This window comes from Sparus aurata, chromosome 23 (genome assembly GCF_900880675.1).
Source record: "Sparus aurata chromosome 23, fSpaAur1.1, whole genome shotgun sequence".
NCBI lineage: Eukaryota > Metazoa > Chordata > Actinopteri > Spariformes > Sparidae > Sparus > Sparus aurata.
The window spans coordinates 27981855-28001045 of record NC_044209.1 but is presented as its reverse complement, the minus strand read 5'-3'; the positions used below and the strand labels follow the sequence as shown (position 1 = coordinate 28001045).

At 41.6% G+C, this 19191-nt stretch overlaps 1 protein-coding gene and 1 long non-coding RNA gene across 16 annotated transcripts in view; one reads left to right on the top strand and one right to left on the bottom strand.

The window, feature by feature from the left end:
* LOC115575100 (uncharacterized) overlaps nucleotides 1-19191 on the top strand; it is a 116217-nt gene that overhangs the window by 96040 nt on the left and 986 nt on the right. For 2 of the 5 annotated variants that reach the window (XR_003982631.1, XR_003982630.1), the window contains one exon: nucleotides 8813-10797. This is a non-coding gene — a long non-coding RNA (uncharacterized LOC115575100). Of the gene's footprint in view, nucleotides 1-8812; nucleotides 10798-15731; nucleotides 15797-16555; nucleotides 17766-19191 lie in introns of those variants that run through there. The other 3 variants (XR_003982633.1, XR_003982634.1, XR_003982632.1) reach the window with 3 other exon arrangements.
* Nucleotides 83-19191, bottom strand: part of LOC115575099 (RNA binding protein fox-1 homolog 3-like) — a 437664-nt gene continuing 418555 nt past the window's right edge. For 9 of the 11 annotated variants that reach the window (XM_030406944.1, XM_030406945.1, XM_030406953.1 and 6 more), the window contains 2 exons: nucleotides 15946-16024; nucleotides 8006-13778 (listed from right to left, as the gene is read on the bottom strand). In XM_030406944.1, coding sequence (XP_030262804.1) covers nucleotides 13734-13778; nucleotides 15946-16024 — 124 coding nt within the window. In that variant the 3' untranslated portion in view covers nucleotides 8006-13733. Of the gene's footprint in view, nucleotides 5551-8005; nucleotides 13779-14083; nucleotides 15465-15945; nucleotides 16025-19191 lie in introns of those variants that run through there. The other 2 variants (XM_030406952.1, XM_030406951.1) reach the window with 2 other exon arrangements.

Genomic DNA, 19191 nt, shown 5'->3' with positions numbered 1-19191 from the left:
TAGTCTTACCAGCGGTCCCAGTTCGCCCCCGAGCACGCAGAAACTCATCAGTCACCACAAAACAGCGCACAGACACCGAGGCTGAAGTAGACAAGTTTATTAATGATAATAATGAGGATGATGAGGATGATGATAATATTAATAATTAGTCATAATTATAATAACGTTAATGTCATAATAAATAGAACTCTTCATCTGAAGCACGTAAAGAGAAGCATACAGAAAGAGAAAAAACAAAAACACAAAGTTCAGAGTACAGAGCCAGAGGAGGGGGCGGGGACTTCTAGAGACATTTTTTTAACCTTTCAATATATCCATTTAATTTTTTAACATTTTTAAACTTTATTTAACTGGAACATTTACAAAAAGGAGAAAGAGATAGATTTTAAAAAATCCTTATAAATAAATTTTGTCATTATTAGAACAAAATACAAGATTTCGGGGAGTCAGAGGATGTAGTTTTTTTTTTTTGTTTGTTTGTTTTTTTTCTTCTTTTTCTTTTTTCCCCCTGAAAGGACAGCTGGGGGAGGAGGGGTGAGGAGAGGGGTGAGGGTTATTATGTACAGAACACCAGGAATACAAAAGGGGCCAGTCGACTCACATACTAGAAGGCTATGAGGGGGGAGGAAGTGGGGGTGGCGGGAGGAGGGTGTGTCGGGGGGTCAGGGGGTGGAGGCGGGGGGGCTCTCAGAGGGGACATCCTGCTAGTGTCACAGCTCAAGCAGTTGTGCTCAGGAAGATCAGGACCAGTTCATTATACTGAAGGCATCTGAAGGAAGGAAGGGAGGGTCGCTCTAACCCCGGCCCCCCGCTTCATCCCGCTGCTGAGGCGCAGGCTGGAGTTTAAAGACGGACATTTTTGTTTCAGGCAGGACGTCTCCGGACGCAGGAAATCAAATCTTGTTGTCGAGTTCAAGCCGAGCGGAGACGGAAGACCGCAGTTACCACAGAAGACCACAGGAATAAAACCAAATGATGTTTTTAAATCAATAACCACTGATGCTAGTAAGGCTACTAACATGGAAGACCAGCCAGACTAACGAGTTCGATAAGGTAAAATTCAGATAATAAATATTCTTCATATACAACGATGAGTCAAAGGAATAACGCGAGACGTGAAACAGGTCGACACGGAAAACTCTAAGGCAATAAAATCTCAGGTGCATTTTTAACCGATTATCTCGTCTTCCCAGCAAAGGGAAGAAAACACAAAAAGTAATTTTAGGGATGCACGATTCATATCAGACCAATAAGTTATCAGTTTACATTATTGGTGAGATGAAGGCCGATAAATAAAGCCAATAATACGAAGCCAAGCGTCTGCACACTCTGATACAGCCTGAAACACGAAGCAGAAGAAGAAGCATCGCACGCCGATGTTGCAGCAGAGACTACAGATCCAAACATGTAAACTTTTTTTGTTATTTTTTTACAGTTACACGACTGCAGTTTGCTCCACATGTTCCCACAGAGGAGGATAAAAGTCTTCCATCTCTGGTCACTACGTCTTTTAGCCGTCTGTAGCCTCAGGTGAGTCTGAAGAAGGTCAGGCGTTTTTTTTTGTTTTTTATTTTACAAATACAAAAATGTGAAATTATCGGTCAGCTATTAAAGTGTTTCTCAAAACTAGCACCTTAAATTTTTAGGCTTTCAAAGTCCCACCGACGTTAGCATACAGTAGCGTTAGCATAGTCTGTTTAGCTCATTGGCTCTGTTTACGGCTACTGTTAGCATGCTTGCACTGCTTGGATCCTGATAAAGTGGGATTGTGGGATTCCTCTGAGTTCCACTAGAGGGCGCTTCAGTAACACACAGGATACTGTTACTGTAATCGGTATCTACCATGAGAAGCAGGTAATTATCGGCTCTACGTATCGTTTAATGCCGTGCATCCCTAAAAAACACAAGGAAACCTAACAGAACAGGAGCTAACGGGGAGCTAACGGGAAGCTAACGGGGCTTCAACCCCCAAAAACATGTGGCTACACCAAGACACTCGAGTATCTTAAAGTCAAGAAGCTGTTTTTTTCTTTTGCTCTTGTTCACAACACATATTACAGGAAATATAATATTTTCGTAAATGTTAAAGAAACAAAGAAATATGACTTTCAAAACAGGAAGTGACTTGTCTTACATGTTCAGTGTTAACTGTGAGCTGCATGTGAAAATGAGCTTCAAGCTACCTTTTTAGTACGACACCTAAAAACACTTACTACACTTACTACTGATAAATAATACTTCACTAGCTAATAATCACACTAAAGAGACTGATATCTGTACCACACAGCTCCATTGTTGTCTAAAAACTGTTTTTTTGAGCCTTTATACAAATTTACACGTTCAGTGGGAACCAGTCGGCTACAGACAGGAAGTCAGAAAGTATTGACAGAAGGACAAACACGTTGCTCGTTTTGGTCTTTTTCGTGTGATTTGACGGCGAGAAGAGAAAATAAAGAACAGCACCAGCCTTATTGCCTCAGATGTAATGAACTACTAGCTAATAAGAATAAATAGGTAACAGTGGTGTCTTCCAAAAATGTGCCTCTCACATGTGACATCATATTTGTTTTTGTTGCAAAGTGCATAGATCAGTCAGTGGACGAAAAACTCAGATCATGTGACCAAACGTTAAAATGGAGAAAAACAAACAAACTAAACTGCGGTTTTTCGTCTCCGTCCGTCAAACTCGACCGCTCGGCTGACTCCAGAGCAGCTCTGCCTCCCAGGAAGTTCCCGTCAAAGTAAAACTCCAGCCTGCTCCTGAGTCGTCTCTGACCCGCCACAAGTCTGTAAGTAGGCCAGGTGAATCATGTGACTCTCAGAAACAAACCTACAGGTATAAAAATGCTAAGCCTGCATATGATCGCTGCATGGGAGAACAAATGACCGACTTTACCCCAATTAGACTTCACAACAGTTAGTTGCCATGATATAGATACTCTTTGTAATATATGAGAAGCTGTCTACAGATGAACAGAGGTCGCGTGGGTAGGAGCCCTGATTCAGAACAAGATTTTTTTTTTTTTTTAAACCTGAAATAAGATGAAGTTAATCAAGAAGTGTGAGGTGAGATTTACTGTACAGGATATTAACAGTACACACTGTAGTTTTGTACAGGAAGTCAGGAGCTTTAACCGAGTGTTTCCCTCTTGGATCAATTCACACAAAACCACTACAAGCTAAGTAGTGTACCCTGAACTCTCAAACAAAGTTGTGCTTCACCCGAACCTGCTCGCCGCTGATGAAAAAGTTTCTTCTCAGGGCCAGCAGGTTACTTCCAATATGCAATAAAACCGCCCGCCCACCAGGGTCAGCATGAGAACAGCAGTTCATAAACCGAGGGGCTGCTGCAGGAAGCTGCGAGCCGGGGCCTCGTCAGCGGCGGCTCCTTACATTAGCAGAACAGCGAGCTCTTCCTCAGCGGTGATGAGCGAATGAAATCTGGGTCACGTCAATACACATCCGGGCACCGCCGTCATCACAGAGTCTCGCTGTCTCCTGATCAAAGAGCACTGAGACCGTGTGTGTTCAAATCATACTTTGGTTCAAGTAAGAAAAGAAAAATCAATATTCATAAACTTTGTATCTGACAACCACAACACCTTGCGCTAATTAGCGAGTCTTCCCGGCTCCAGTGAAAGAGGGGCCGAAGATTTACTGCAGTTGTGATTTTCTTTTTCCTGAAGTGTTTGTCGGCTAAAAGTAGGATGTGATGTTTTTGCATTTGATGGGGCAGAAGTGTAGCGTGTGTGTGCGTGTGTGTGTGTGTGTGTGTTTGTGTGTGTGTCTGTAAAAGGGGGTTTTTCAGGGGAGATCAGTTCACACTATCACCATCACACTTTCAATCATATAACACATGATCACATGTTACAGTAAATATCAGGGACATATTTAGTTGGAGGGGTGGGGGGGTCTGATATCTATGTTCGGGGGCCAGAGGCTTTCCTGCCCACCCCCTCTACTCCCTGACATCACCACAGCCCATATAATAGATATGTATATATATTTATATACAGAAAAAAGAATACATACTTATTGGACACCCTAGACATTAATGTACATTCAAAGAACTGAACCAACATTCTTGTTTAAACACGTTTACAGTGACTCTCCTGATATAAAGAATTAAGGTTTCGCTTCCACCAAAAAGTAAAACTTCTTTTTTCTCTTTAAAAGTTTTCAGTGCTGCAAAAAATAAACGAAACGGAAAAACACACAAATAAATATTCTCAGAATACATTGACAAAAGAAATCGACATATTTTTAGCCCTCGTTCCTTGTTACCGTTGGATGGGCACTACTGTATTTCTATAATGTTTTATCTAGCGACATAGTCTATATGCCTCAGGCTTGTGTTTTGGTTATGCACCTGCTGATGTAGTACAATGGGATTATTCGATTATAATTCAATTTGTTACATGGACGTTGATGAGTTATTCTCGTCAGGTGGAAACGTGCATCCTTGGTAGTAACGCACCTTCGTTATCGCGTCGGTCTGATAGTTTGTCCGTCGGTGCAGAGTGACACAAAGGCTTGGGCTCGGAGTCTGGCAGGTGAGTAAAGTCGGCGACTTCTGCGCCATTTTCTTTAACTAGTCCTCAGTCATTGACCTCTGCTGGGGCGTGGAGAGGGGCAGACCGGGGAGGCTCGGCTTTATACCGTCTCACCGTCCCGCCGTGGCTCACCCCCCCACTCCCCAACGCTGTAAACCAGTGACACTGCCCATTGGGGAGGGCGGGGATGCCCAATGGTGCTGCCAGGAGAAAGTGACATCACGACAGTATCCACGGGGGACGCTGCTAACAGGAGGCGCTGCCGGTCAGTGACACCGCAACAAGGAGGAAGGAGCGACATCACCGGCCCGGAAAAAAGGAAGGAGCGAAGTTTTAAGGAAGGAGGTCGGGGAGGTTGGAAGGAAGAAGGCGGAGCAGTGAGACCAGGAGGCTGACCTTTGACTCCACCCACAGGAAGTACAGCGTAGAAAGTGCTTCTGCCTGGATGCCGAGCGCTCCCTGCCACCTTTCTGTTTATGTTTTTGTTTACACGACCTCGGCGACAGAGCAGTGTGCCATAGAGAGAGGAGGGGGGGTTGGGGGTCCTCCCTCCTCCTTCCTGCATACCACAGAATCAGCATCAAGGGCCAACTGTTCATCTCCCTTACCAAAAAACATAAAAACAGATTTGTACATATATACTGCTTTATACACACTTTTTACCATTGTAAATCACAAAAGTATAGAAAAATAAAATGTTTTATAATAACGGGACACTTTTCTTTCTCTCTCTGTCTTTTTCTACCCGGCAAAAAGGTGGTCCCTGGTGGAAACTGGCTCACTCCGTCTGTCAAGTTTGTGGCTGGTTTGACACCGCTGCCGCGGCGCCACTTTGTACGCCTCCTGTCTTCCCTCGCCAGCCTCAGTAGAGGGACTCCTTCTCGTCTTCTTCTTCTTCTTCTTCTTGTGTTATTTTCTTAAAGCTAGTTCTCCTCCCTTCGTTGTTTTCATCTGTGATGTCCATCAATACTGAGTACAGCTCTTCCTTTTGTATTTACTGGAAACAGGGGAGAAAAGTGGGGAGACGGGTAAATATGCAGAAGGTTATGTGTTTGTTTTTTTTTGACAGGCATACATAATGAGAGGTGCTATGAAAAGTCAATGTGGAGCAGCTCAGTGCAAGTTTATTTCCTATTCTGAACAAGTTTTTCTAGGAGTATAGGCTTCTTTGAAAACAATATGAGCAAACATATGAGATAATGTATGGAATAAACAACACACACTCCCTCTAAAGTCCTAACGCCGCAACACTTTCTCACATTTATGTAATGTACTGTTACGGGGAGGGGGAAGGAAAAAAGTTCCCGATGAAATGCTAAGACACGGAAAAGGAAACAAGCGCTCAAAACTCGGCTGGAAAAAAAAAGTTTGAGGGTGGAGAGACAACAGCTTCATTCACTTTTCATCTCCGCTCTTGTAATGTGGCATAAAAGAAGCGGGAGCAGCGGCCTTGCGCCTGCCAAAACTAGTGCTACTGCTCTCCCCAGAATAAAGATCAGAGCGTGCTGTAATCATACAAGTGGAGATCGGCACTTTGGCAGTGCAAAGTGAAAAGTCTTAGTGTAATGGGGCTGGATGGAAGCTGAGAAGGGAGGGCGGGTTTGTGTGGGTGTTTGGCGGGGGAGGGCGAGTCGAGTGTCCCAGGACCCTCGTCATGACAGATGCTCGCTAATTCGGAGCGATCTTCAGCAGCTCCGCGGAGCCTCTGACAAAAAATATACGGAAATGAAAGAAGACGAGGCTTTAATTTGGAAAACGCCTTTGTAGTGCGTTACCCCCACTCCCCAACCCACTTCCAATCCAGGGAGACAAACAGTCAAACAAGTGGCGTGCTCAATCAGCATCCACCCTGCCTCTCCTTTGTATCTGAGGAGTTGGCCCGAGCCTCAACACCTCCCCTATCCATCCTATACCTCAGATTTACTGAGCGCTCGCTGGGGACCCACCATACAAAAATATCCACACGCAGGCTTATAGCTCAGCGGGGAGGGAGCACAATAGCGCTGGAGCTACATATAGTCCTCACTGACAGGCAGCCTAGAACTGAAAGGGCTGCAGAGACAAATATATTAATCACCCACGGACGTGAAGGAATCAGGGGAGGGTTAGCTCAGGTGTTGGAGCAGCGCTTCTTTCACTCATAGTTTGTTTAAACAAGTCTATGTTTGGCAATTAAAACTTTGGCCCACTATAGCGTCGGTTCACCCAGATTACAGAAAGACGCTTTTGTCTACGTGGACCTTAGAGATATCGAGCCGTGCAGATAGCGAAGTGCAGGAGTGCGTTTCTTTGGATTTCTGCTGCCTTCCTCAAACAAAGTTAGTGAATGGGCTTCAGCTTGTTTCTCTCACAGCTTTCAAATGTCAATATCAGATTTCTAGAGAACTTAAATGGAGGATGAATCTCGGACCAGAAAAGACCCGCCATCATCTATTGGTGCTAATCCGGATCCTTTAACATTGTGAGACGTTTTTGGCAGTTTTCATAGTTTTCATAGTTTCTCAGGGATCTTGATTCTAAAAAATCAAGCATATCTTGGTAGCTGATATCTGTTGGGCCTTGGCGGAGGTATGCGCTCTCCTGAGTGCCATTGTAGTTGTTGTGTTCGACGTTAGCGTCTTTCTGTTTGGACTTGAGTCTCTAACGAAATGGTTTTGAGTGACGTATCCATCAATATCGCCAGTGTGATTTCTTTGAATCTGATTGACGCAAATCGCTGTTTTTCAGAGTTATCTATCTTGCTGGCTATGTAGTTTGGTATTGTCTCCATTCTTACAGGTGTAGTTGTAATAAATGAACAGAATCTGAAAGTAACTCCAAAACTTCATGGAGCGTTTGATGACTTAATCTCTTGTTAGTTCATTTAAAAAAGATAAACCTGTATGCAGACGATGTGTTGTTGTATTTTTCTGTTAACCAAAGAAATTAGGTGTAAAAATATCTCCTTCCTTGTGAGTTATTTTGCTAATTTATTACAATAAAAGTCAAGAGCATCTCACGTACGCCTACCAGCTGCGATAGGTTGGGCCGGGGCTAGCTTGTTAGCAGGCTAACTTTGGTAGCCATCGCTAACATAATGTCAACACTGTTGTTGTAACGATATCAACACAGTGTTTCTGGGAGGAAAACTAAGGAACTCATCTGTTTTTAGTAAAATGCTGTTGCTCAACGTGTAGCCAATACTTCCGATAGCATTTACAGCGAGCGGATATTTTTAAATTTGCACTTCTTCTTCCCAATTGTGAGGTGGAAAAGATGTTTTCTACATTTGTTAATTTCTGTTGTAAGCCGCCTTGCACTGAACTTTCTGGCCTCCATATAAAATAGTTCACCACTGGGAGTAAATATCGTAAAGAAACAGTTAATGTGCACATATACAATAAATAATAAAATCCCAAAAAACAAAACAACCTTTTGTTGACAGCAACAACATCCATGTGTGAAGGCAGACATAATGTTCTTATAACTGCTTTTATTCTGACACTCAAAAAACAATCAGAGGTTACTTATATGTCACATGTTGACAACAAAAAGTAATTCATGAAGAAAGAAAACGAGTCATAATATTATACTTTTTTACCTAATGAAATTAATCCATGAAGAAAAAAGTACTTTACACCTGTCAGACAATATATTCTCATGATAGAAAGTACATACAATTCAAGAACAAGTTCAGCTGAATTGAAAATACACAGATAACCCCACTTCATATAGGAATACATATAAAACAGTTACTCAGAGAATTTGCGATATAGTGTGTGTGTATATACATTTAAATGTATTTACAGGTACTGTAACTTTTTTGCTTGGTTCTCTTTTTGTACAAATCTGTATTTTTTTTTTTTTTTTTTTTTTAAGTGGATTAATAAATGCACCTGCCAGCTTATCAGGGCTTTACGTGGATACTTGTATTAAATATAAATGATGGATAAAGAGTGTTTTTTTTCCATGTAAACATATCTCAATATTTATAAGTATTAATAAGTTTGGAATCAAATAGAGGTCTGGTTGCATATTAAGCTGGTTATGGAATACAACGAAAGCAAACTCAACGCAAAAATATCAAAGTGTCTCTTCTATAAATTCACATTTAAATTACGTTCGACTGACTGTAAGCGTAAGTAAACGGCTCAGACCTCTACGATACTGACTACCAGAGTTATTTACATGTTATGTCTTTTACATTTAAGCCTTGATAAGCTGACACTGAAACAGTTAAACAATGCTTATAGGAACTTTATTTTTTCTGTAAACTGTAGACGGACCCGTGCAGACTGATGACGACACTCAACACGACCCTGTGATGACATGACAGCAGGAGGAAACGATCGTCATGGTGATGAGGAGGAAATATAAGGAGGTGTGAGTCTGCAGAGGAGCCTCGTGGTGAGATATATCTTTATTTTAATACTGTTTTTGTTGACCAGGAGGTCCGCAACCATCCGGGTGCACGACGGCAGACGTTTGTTACTTTGGGAACATTAATTAGCAGGTTTGTTAGGTTAAAGTCTGCTGTCGCTTTAAGGAACCTCAAGATCGAGCAGAACGGTACGACTCGTGTGTCATTCAGAGGAACTATTAGGAATCTAAAGTTGGATTTGATTTAGAAAGCAAAATAATTTAAGCTATTTGTGCCAAATCTGCCTCAGAGGGCCTCTTTTTCTGTTTTCATGAGGTTGATGGTGCGATCGCTCCGTGGTGCCTCTCACCAGATGTTTCTGTCTTATTTTAGACTTTGAATTGAAGAATAAATAGAGTTTTTTGTCTGTTTACCAACAAGATATGAGACATCTCTTAGAAATGTGATATATTCTTACATGAGGTTAATTTAACAGCAAAAGAAATGATCAGTCGTGGTGTTCTAATAGATACAATAACAATTGTTTGATAACTTCAATGATTAACTGATTATTTACCTTTTACATTTTCTTTAATTTGACTCATTTTTATTCATGCTTTAATCAGTCGAATGATTATTTATAATGTCAGATATCCTGGTCCACTTTGTACGCCGTAGATAATCAGTGACAGATGTTGTTTTTTAGTCTGAAACGGAGTTAATGACGCCGTCGAGTTTATCTGTAGATTATTTATTTTACAGACTTTAATTAAGCACATTGCTATGATTTAAGTTTTCAGTTACTTTTTAAAAAGAATTGCTGTAGAAGAGCTTGAAAGTTATCAGAGGTACTTTGGACCTGTTGTACAAGAAACTTGGGGCATTTTGATTTATTTTTTAGAGAATTTTTAAATCTGCCAACGCAGGAAAAGAAATAGATTATATTTTAGGACAGATTTTTGCATTTAATTATTAAAAAGCTGTTGTTAAGACAGAGTAAGTTATGATAGATGTATGTAAGAAAAATAAGTTTAAAACAACCTTTGTGGCCGTTTAAGTATAGATTTGAGTTTACCAGGTGCTCTTGAATGCACCATGGACTGAAATAAACGTAGATTTGAGAGGTTACGAGGTGCACCTGAACGCACCATGAAACCCGTGTCACCAGATTTACTCACTAAACAGAAAAAAACTGTCTACATTTGGATCTTTCCGGGTCTTATTTTCTCACAGCGTGACGTTTTATTAATTTCAGTTGAATTCATCACACTCGATTACTTATAACGTACGGAAAAGCGTCAACTTGTGCGCCCGCTGTGCTCTGAAACTAGTTAAGGAGATGAAATGGAGATGAGATAACGCTCCCGAGAGCCGTGAAGTCCTTCATCGTATGAGATGAGACGAGAATGATTAAAGGTTATGAATATTTTCCCTCGCCCCCGATGCGTTCGAGGTCAGAGTTCAGCTGCTGTGATGTGATTACAGGGACGCAGAGTGAAGTCATGTAAACTGTTAGCTTACTGCGAACTACAGTGTGTTAGCAAAACCGCCCCTCACTTCCTCCTCCTCCTCACACACAAACACACATCCTAATGCATATATATATAGATGTATATATATATCTATCTATATATACACACACACACATTCAGATCAGAAAACAAAACAAAAATCTATTTCATTCCAGTCTTTCTTCCTCATCGTGGTCACTCACTGAACACCCACACACGTTCTCTGCTGCAGAGTTCATACGAGGAACTCCTACGAACGCACAAACCGCTTCTCCTGTTTTTGAAAATGGTAAAAATAATATTCAAAGTTTCGTTTTACCGACTCATATAAAAAATCCCCCTAAACGTTTGCGTACGTACGAGCATATAAAAGGAAGAACAACATTTTTTTTTTTGTTAAACCCACATAAAGATTTTTCTGAAGACTCGTGAGATAAATGAGTTAATCTTCTTTTCTCTTCTGTTTTTTTTTTTTTCGTTTTTTTGATATACAACATTACTCTTATATCATTTTTAACATCTCGACTAAACATAACTAGCTTTATATGATACTTTTTTATAAATATGTTACATCTCGGAAAGTTTTGAAAAAACCAAACAAACAAACAAACAAAAAAAAGAACAAATAAAGTGCAACAAACATATATTTCTTTTCTTTTTTTTTGTATCTTTTGAGACCACAGAAACTTTTTGTGAGTACATATAAATTAAATATTATTGGCAATAGCTTTGAGTCGTATTTCCATAGCTGCACTCAAATCTCGACAGCTAGCAGGAGCTACACAGAGAGCCTCTTTTTCAATTCACCTCACGTAGCACAAAGTTGTAACAGAAGCGACCGCTGTATGTCGACGAGGAGGCGAGCACGGCTGCACTCTACACACATTAACTCCTGGGTGCTTTTATATAACATCCTACTGTACTTGTGTGTGTGTGTGCGTGTGTGTGAATACAGCTGAAATGTTTTTTATACAGTATATGTCTACATATATATAATACAGTAGCTTTAATAAAGAAAACAACAGTACAGTCTTGTTTTTTATCTGCCTGTCTTTCGGGTCTCTGCTTCAACAGAAAGTCAAAAATAAGCTCTTGTATAAAGCCGTGTTGCTAAAGAGTAAAACAACCTGCTGGTTTGTGTTAGAGATGAAACTGTCCTGCCTGCTGAGAGAGTGAATAGCTCTGTATTCTAGTTTTTTTTTTTGTTGTTGTTGTGAGTTTTCAGTTAGCTTATCCTGAGGTAAAACATTTTTGTGCAATGCTTAAAAAAGAGACCGGTGACTCGTAAAAAGCAGAACAGCCCTCTTGTCAGGTTCACCCCGCCTCGGTGCTGTGTCGTTATCTGTGACGAGTGTGTGAGAGTCGGTGTGGACGTGATGTGTGTCGGTGCTCCTTGAGTACAGTTTGTCTGCTGTGGTGTATTAGTGAGGATATGCAGCCGTCGTCTTCTGCAAGTCCGGTTCACGTGCGACTGTTTGGCGGTTACGTTTGGGGGGGAAACAGACGGTGACACGCCTGTGAAATGTCAGATTTAGCAGTTCGTGATGGGAATTCAATCGATTTAAATGATCCTGAGCATCTTTTTTCTGCATAATGAACATGTGATCCACGCCTCCAGGGGGCGACTGTTCTGTTCGTACATGTGGTTAAAAAAATTATAGTGCGCCTTAAATTTAGCAGGTGTGATTTATGATTTAGCACTAACATTACAGTTTTACATCGACAAATTGGTAAATTATCTATTTATCTCTAAAGTTTCTTGAACAATTTAATCATCAGCACATCAGAATATTTTCAATTTGATTTATAATATTGTATAAACAGCAAAACGCTGGAATAAGTAACTTTGGGGCATTTTGTCCAAATTCCCAATTATCCCCCTTTTTCTTTAGAACGATCAGCTAATCAGATAATTGACAATAATTCTGTCCTAGTTATGGATTTGATTGGATACTGCTGTGTGTATACGCTGCATATTAAATTCACCCAGTATCAAAGAATATAAAGTTGCATTAAAATTCTTAATAAGTTATTGACTTGCTGATATGTTCATGCTTCTCCACATGTCATTAAACCTTTTTACAACTTGTTGTGATGTTTAGTGAGACTGCACTTTATATTGTCAGGTGTGCAACAATAGATAACTTAACAATAAAGCTACACAAACACTGAACTTTTAAAGTTAAACGCCTGAGTGAGAGCAACAGTCTGACGCAGCAATAATTATTAAAACTGGATTACTTCTGCAATAATTTTGAGCCTCATAAAGTCGCAGTAATGATGCAATAAGTCTAGAAATTCTCAAAAATCCTGCGTTATGAACTGAGTCAAAAAAAAGACGTGACTGTTTAATGAAAGTTCACTTTGGAGTAAACTCATTTGAGGCGGCTCAGGATTCATTTCACAATCGCTCCTGTGAAGTATTAAAAAACATCGTCGCTAACCTCATCCCGCCGTTTTTACCCTCGGCTCTACACGCTTCTTGTCCCTGAACGCACCCCAAACATAACCGCCGCTGCAGAACAGTTGCATGTGAACGTGGATCGACCTGCAGGAGACGGAGGGAGCTGGAGTATGAGCATCGTGAGTTCAACACAGAAATCTGACCTTCATGACCTCTTTTACTCTGCATGCTGTCAAACCACATCGTACAGCTCGTAAGGCTCCACTGCAAGTGCACAACAGTAGGACTCCAAAACGTTTAAAGGAAAAACAAAAGCAGTCAGAGCAACGCGCCGTCTTTGACCTAAGAATCACCGAGGCATGTTGGTCAGCGCTCCGGCTGAGCTTTAACTTCTGAGCGTTAAATAGAAGATAAAGGTGAGAGGATTAACAGACTGAGACAGATCCAGGATCAGACTCGTCCTGATCACTCCTGCTGTGTTTGTCCTTTAACATTATGGTGATAAAATGCCCCAGTGCATTCTTAGTCAGACGACAGCGGCTGCGTAACACACCTCTGAGCATGCATCATGCGTGCTGCAGTAGGCTCACATTGGTTAATGGTGACACAGCACCCATATACAGCAATCAAGATAATGCACATGTGCATAAAAAGAAACTTTCCAAAAAAAACAAAACAAAAGCACAAAATGAATACAAAACAAGAGCAGACCGATGATGACATCAAATAGGTTGTTGTAGAAATATCAGCTTGAGAGGGGGGAGGGGCTCAGGACGGGGACCTGGAAGCTTTTAGTTTGATTTAGCTCTCCACCAACGACCAGGTGATCGCTCGATTTGAGTTTTTTTTTTTTTTCTTAAGTTTGTCTGTTTGTTTGTTTGTTGGGGGGAAATGTCTCTGTCTTTTCTCGCTTTTTTTCTTTTCTTTTAGTAGGGAGTGAAGCGACTGTACCCTCCTCTGTAAAGGCTAGCCTGCAACATCAAAGATGAAAAAGTACCAATCAGTATTCAGGTGACAGCTTTACGTCCGTTTTTTTTCTCTTTGTCCACAAATTTCCTTCCGTTTTCCACGCGACTTTATTTTAACAATCGGGTTTGAGTTTTATTATATTTAAGGCAGTAATTAAGAGTGTGTGTCAGGACCAGGGTCGCCTGGAGTTCTGCTGGATCGGTGGACTCGGAGCTGAATTGGTGCAGTTGAAAAACACCGAGCCTGGTCTGAAGTATTTATAATTTATTCCTTTTAGAAATTAAATCAAAAATAGTGCGCTTTGTGCTTTTTTTTCTCTCTCTTACTTGAGGAAACCTTTTCCTTTTCAGGCGGTAACAATATCAGAGATTGAGCCAAAGCAGAATGAGTTCAGAGAGGTTTAATCACAGCTCCTTTTCAAGTCTGTCGGAGGTGTCTGCACCTTTTCTGGAGGGGCGAACCACCGCAGGATATTAGCCCTTAGACTTAGCACCATGCTCGAGATATCTAGGGCAGACGCACACATAAAGCATGCATGTGGGCCTACGCATGCACACCTGCACATGCACACACACACACACAGGCTTCCCTCTCATCTTTCAGTGGCTCTGCTGCAATTAAAAATTCAGACTCACTCCAAAGGCTACTGAATGTCTTCAAAGGCTAATTTCTGCCTAATTTCGGGGAGCCCTCTTGCTCGTACAAAACTTTCATCCATACGAGATGATTCCGTATGCTGGAAAATGCGTAAAGAGAGTTTTCCAACCTCGGAGGAACTAATTATTGTATAGCTTTTTAAATGCAAAGACGTCTCCTCTCTGCTGGAGAACCATTAATCAAATATGATTAAAGAATTAGGAGCCAAACTGGTCGTTTCTGCTCGGCTCCAGAGTTTATTTCGATGTCGAGGCTGAGCGCCGCCCTTCTCCCTGAAGCCTCGCCATTTGTTCAGCACACACACACACACACACACACACACACACACTCTCTGGAGTCTTGTGTTAGCTCCCTGAGCTCCCAACACACACAAAACATTAGCTCTGATATTTTTAGTGAGGGCCAAATCCTGTCTTCTTTTTTTTTTTTTCATCGAGAGGACGAACAAAGTGTCAGAGAAATGGAAGGAAATTTGGAGGAAAAAGAAGAAAGAATAAAAAACATTCAAGCACATTTTTTTTCTCTTTTTTTTTTAATTAAGTAAAATGAAGAGGAAAAAGAAATGTCTTAATTAATGAAAGCTTTTAGCTAGCAGCTGCACCGGGGAACTATACGCTTCTGTTTCTTTCTTTTTTTATGTTGTTGGAAAAATCGCATGCATGCCGGAATGGTAAATTTGAGTCATTTCTCAAGCAGAGAGCACGCCTCCGATCAAGCTTGTGGGCAAGGAGGGGAGGGCGAGACAACTCCCTCCCTCCGTCTCGCTCTCTCTTTTATGTCCCACGGCACACTGCTGCATGCGTTTGATGGTCCTTAATCTCTAGGTTTGGTCTGTGAGGCCGGTCCCATCCCCTCATCATCATAACACAAAAACCAAAGAGAAACTCTCTCTCCGTTTCAAAAAAAGATGCCCTTTTTTTTTTTTTTTATTCATCATCACTTTTTCATCTTTGATGTTACAGTAGCTGCAAAAGCTAGCTAAAAACAGACATTAACAATTCAACTTCATCCCTTCATCAAGTTTGGTTTGGCTGAATGGGGAGGAAAAAAAAAAAGAAGAAATAAAGATGATGAGCCAACTCACTCTGCAGCGAGTCGAGTGATGTAGGATGAACAGGAGAATGTACGTTTGTTATGTAAAGATGCAAAAGTTTTTCAAAAACGCTGCAGTAATCACTCATTCTCATTTCAGGAGGAAACTCGTGTCAAATTAATGTTGCATGAGGTGAGCTTGCATGGCGTCACGTTAAGTTGTCTGAGCCACTTTCAACATGCCGGGTTTTTTTTTTTCTTTACAGTGCTGCTCAGCTCCAGCAGGGTGTGCCAGATAGCATGACAAAAAACTCAATCAATTGATGAATAAACACATAAATAAAAACCAGCGACTGCTGCAGCCTCTGGTCTTTATTTTTTGGAGTGTGTGTGTGAGTCGTGTGTGTGTGTCGCGTTGTCGTGTTGTGATGTTTCACACGGGGTGCACACAGAAACAGGGCGGCGCTCTCAAAGACTTACCATAGTCCCCACACTGTATGTGGCAGCAGGGCCAATCGTGTGGTGGTAGGGGTCTGCTGTTGCATAGACTCTGCCATAGCTGCACAACGGGAGGCACAGAGAACACGGTCATTGATCTATCATTGACTAGGAGAGCAGAACATTTATGCATGCTTGTTTAATGCTCAACCCCTCAAGTCAACTCTTTCATGTCTCTAACACAATCAATTATTTCCCTCCTCGGCCTCCTGGGCTTCCTGCATTATACAAGGTGGTTCAAAAAGGGGAGTTCAAAGGTTGGTGAATTATACTTGTCTTTTCATTGTCATCTTGATTAGTTGGATAGAATAGGTAATGAGCGCGGAGAGAGACAGAGGAAGAAGGATGCAGAGGCACCACGGTCGGCGCCGGAGGGCCCGGTCTCTCACCCTGTTCTTGTTTACCCAGGCTGCACACTGGGCTCACGCCCCTGTCTTTTCATTGTTGCTGGTTTGGAACTAATCCTTCCAATTTCCTTCTGAGACAGGACAAGATGTGTCTGCTTTATTTATTTATTTATTCGACTTCACATATTCCTCTATTTACTTCCTTTTTTTTTTTTTTTTCTTCTCAATGCTCGCTTGCAAATGAGGGTCTGCATGGAGCAGATAAGGCACACCCAGCCAAGGACTGAGGGCACCAAATCAACCAGGAATAAAAAAGAAAAAGAAAGAAGAAGTGGAGAGAGGAGGAAATTCTCCTAAAGGAAGACAACAAGACATACAGCGCCCATGCCTTTCGCGTGAGCTACATCGAGTTGTATAAGATCTAAATATGGCTCGGCCCATTTAAGTCCAGCAGCACCCAAGGTCAGTGAGCAGGACGTGAAATCAGAAAGGGCTGCGTGGGCTCCCTGGGGAGGAGGCCGGTGCCATGAGATGGTCAGGGGGAAGTCTCCGTGGTCCTCTTATCTTCAGTGAGCACCGAACCCCACAGGCCCTCTCAGGCTAATACATCTACAAAATGACTCTCGCCAGAGTGGCACCGCTGACGACCAGCAGGTCAAACCACCCTGCGCAATGTCACACGGCCTCCACAGAGCTGATTGGAAGCCAGCAGGGTCTCTCCGATGTGACTGGCTCCTCACAAGGACCCTCTGATGCCTCACACTCACTGGTTTTAGTTACTTAAAGGGGGCTTTGGTAATGCAGCCGGTGAGCACTGTGGGCTTTTCAGATAATAAATGTTTCATATTTTGCAGGGTTTCGCACGCCTTTCACAATCCCGGTGACCTCTTTTTTATGATTGGCTGACTGGCTCCTCCGCGGTTAAGTCTGATAAGGTATTGCTGAGACAATACCGGCAAAACCCTTATTGATCCAATGGGCATGACCGCTTATTCAAAAGGAAACAAACAGACAAAGCAAAAACAAACAACTTGGGGGCGAATTACATTAAATCTCAGGGAAAAGTAAAGGCAAGAGAAACAGGAATTAAATCACTCTGAGAGGGAGAAGAAAAAAAAAAAAGCTGCTGTCCAATTTCTGCTCTCGCCGAGCACGGCTGCTCATAATTCGAGCCGCGGCGAGGCCTGATAAATCTTACATTATCGATATGATCTTCAGGCTCTCAGGCAGGGTGTACGTTATCACAAGTGACATGCTCAATCCTTCCCAGATTAGATTCCCAAACCAGCCCACATCCCGGCTGACAACGGCTTTCAGGGGCCGAAATGAATCAGCGACGCCTCCTCAAACGGAGCACACCTGAACCGGAGTGACATCACTCAGAAGTGATAGAGTTCCTGCCGGTCCGTCTCTCTCTCCCTCCCTCTCTCCCTCTCTCTACCTCCCTTCCACAGACCTGAGGCCATTCATAAATACCGCAGTGATATACCCACTCTCCCATCACAAGCAGAGAGTCACGACATATATCACTGCTTTTTCTCATTGAGTCCAACAAGGTTAGTCTTTTTTGTCTTCTTTAGCTCCGAGCGAAAAAGAATACGCTGGTTTTCCTAATAGAAAAGATAACTGGAGAGGAAGAGGAGAAGAAAAAAATAAAAACCCAAGAAACCCCCAATAACCCACATAGAATATTGAAAATATAGGATACGCTGTTGGAGCGGCGCCTCATCCATCACGTACATTATTCAGCTACGATTGTTATGAAGGAAACGCTTTAATTACCTGAAACTAAACCCCCCATGTGCCGCTTTTATATTGTTAGAGATCATTCTGTGATATTCAAAGACGGCGTGCTGAAGTTTGTTTTCAGGGCGGCAGCTTATTGTTCTCCTCGTAGATGAATCTGATTATTTGTTTAGTGTCGAAGAGGAGGAGGAAAATTTAACAGTTAAGAAGCTGGAATCAGAATTTTTTGGTTTTCTTTCTTCAACAATGAATCCATTTATAAAATATTAATTTTTAGTCGTCAGCCGATCGTTGAAGAATTTCACTTATTTTCCTTCAACTGTCTTCGTCCAAAGTAGAGTCAAAAAGTCTGAGAACGTTAGTTTGATAGTAGTATTTTGTGTCTAAATATCTAAATATGTTCGTATTATCTATAACTTTAATAACAGAGTGCACTGAAGCTGGCATGGACTCCACAAGTTTGTGCAAAAACCTGATAACTCGTGTTATCTCTGTGTTTGGTGACGTCACGAGAAGCTTTGAGAAACACCGTCTAATAATGCAGTGATGACATAAAACATCAGGTTTTTACACAAACTTGTGGAGTCCATGCCAGCTTCAGTGCAAGTTATAGATAATACGAACATATTTAGATATTTAGACACAAAATACTACAATCAAATATGTTCGTATTATCTATAACTTCAATAACAGCGTGCACTGAAGCTGGCATGGACTCCACAAGTTTATGCAAAAACCTGATGTTTTATGTCATCACTGTGTTTCTCAAAGCTTCTTGTGACGTCACCGAACACAGAGATAACACGAGTTATCAGGTTTTTGCACAAACTTGTGGAGTCCATGCCAGCTTCAGTGCACGCTGTTATTGAAGTTATAGATAATACGAACATATTTAGATATTTAGACACAAAATACTACAATCAAATATGTTCGTATTATCTATAACTTTAATAACAGCGTGCACTGAAGCTGGCATGGACTCCACAAGTTTGTGCAAAAACCTGATGTTTTATGTCATCACTGCATTATTAGAAGGTGTTTCTCAAAGCTTCTCGTGACGTCACCGAACACAGAGATAACACGAGTTATCAGGTTTTTGCACAAACTTGTGGAGTCCATGCCAGCAGGAGTGCAC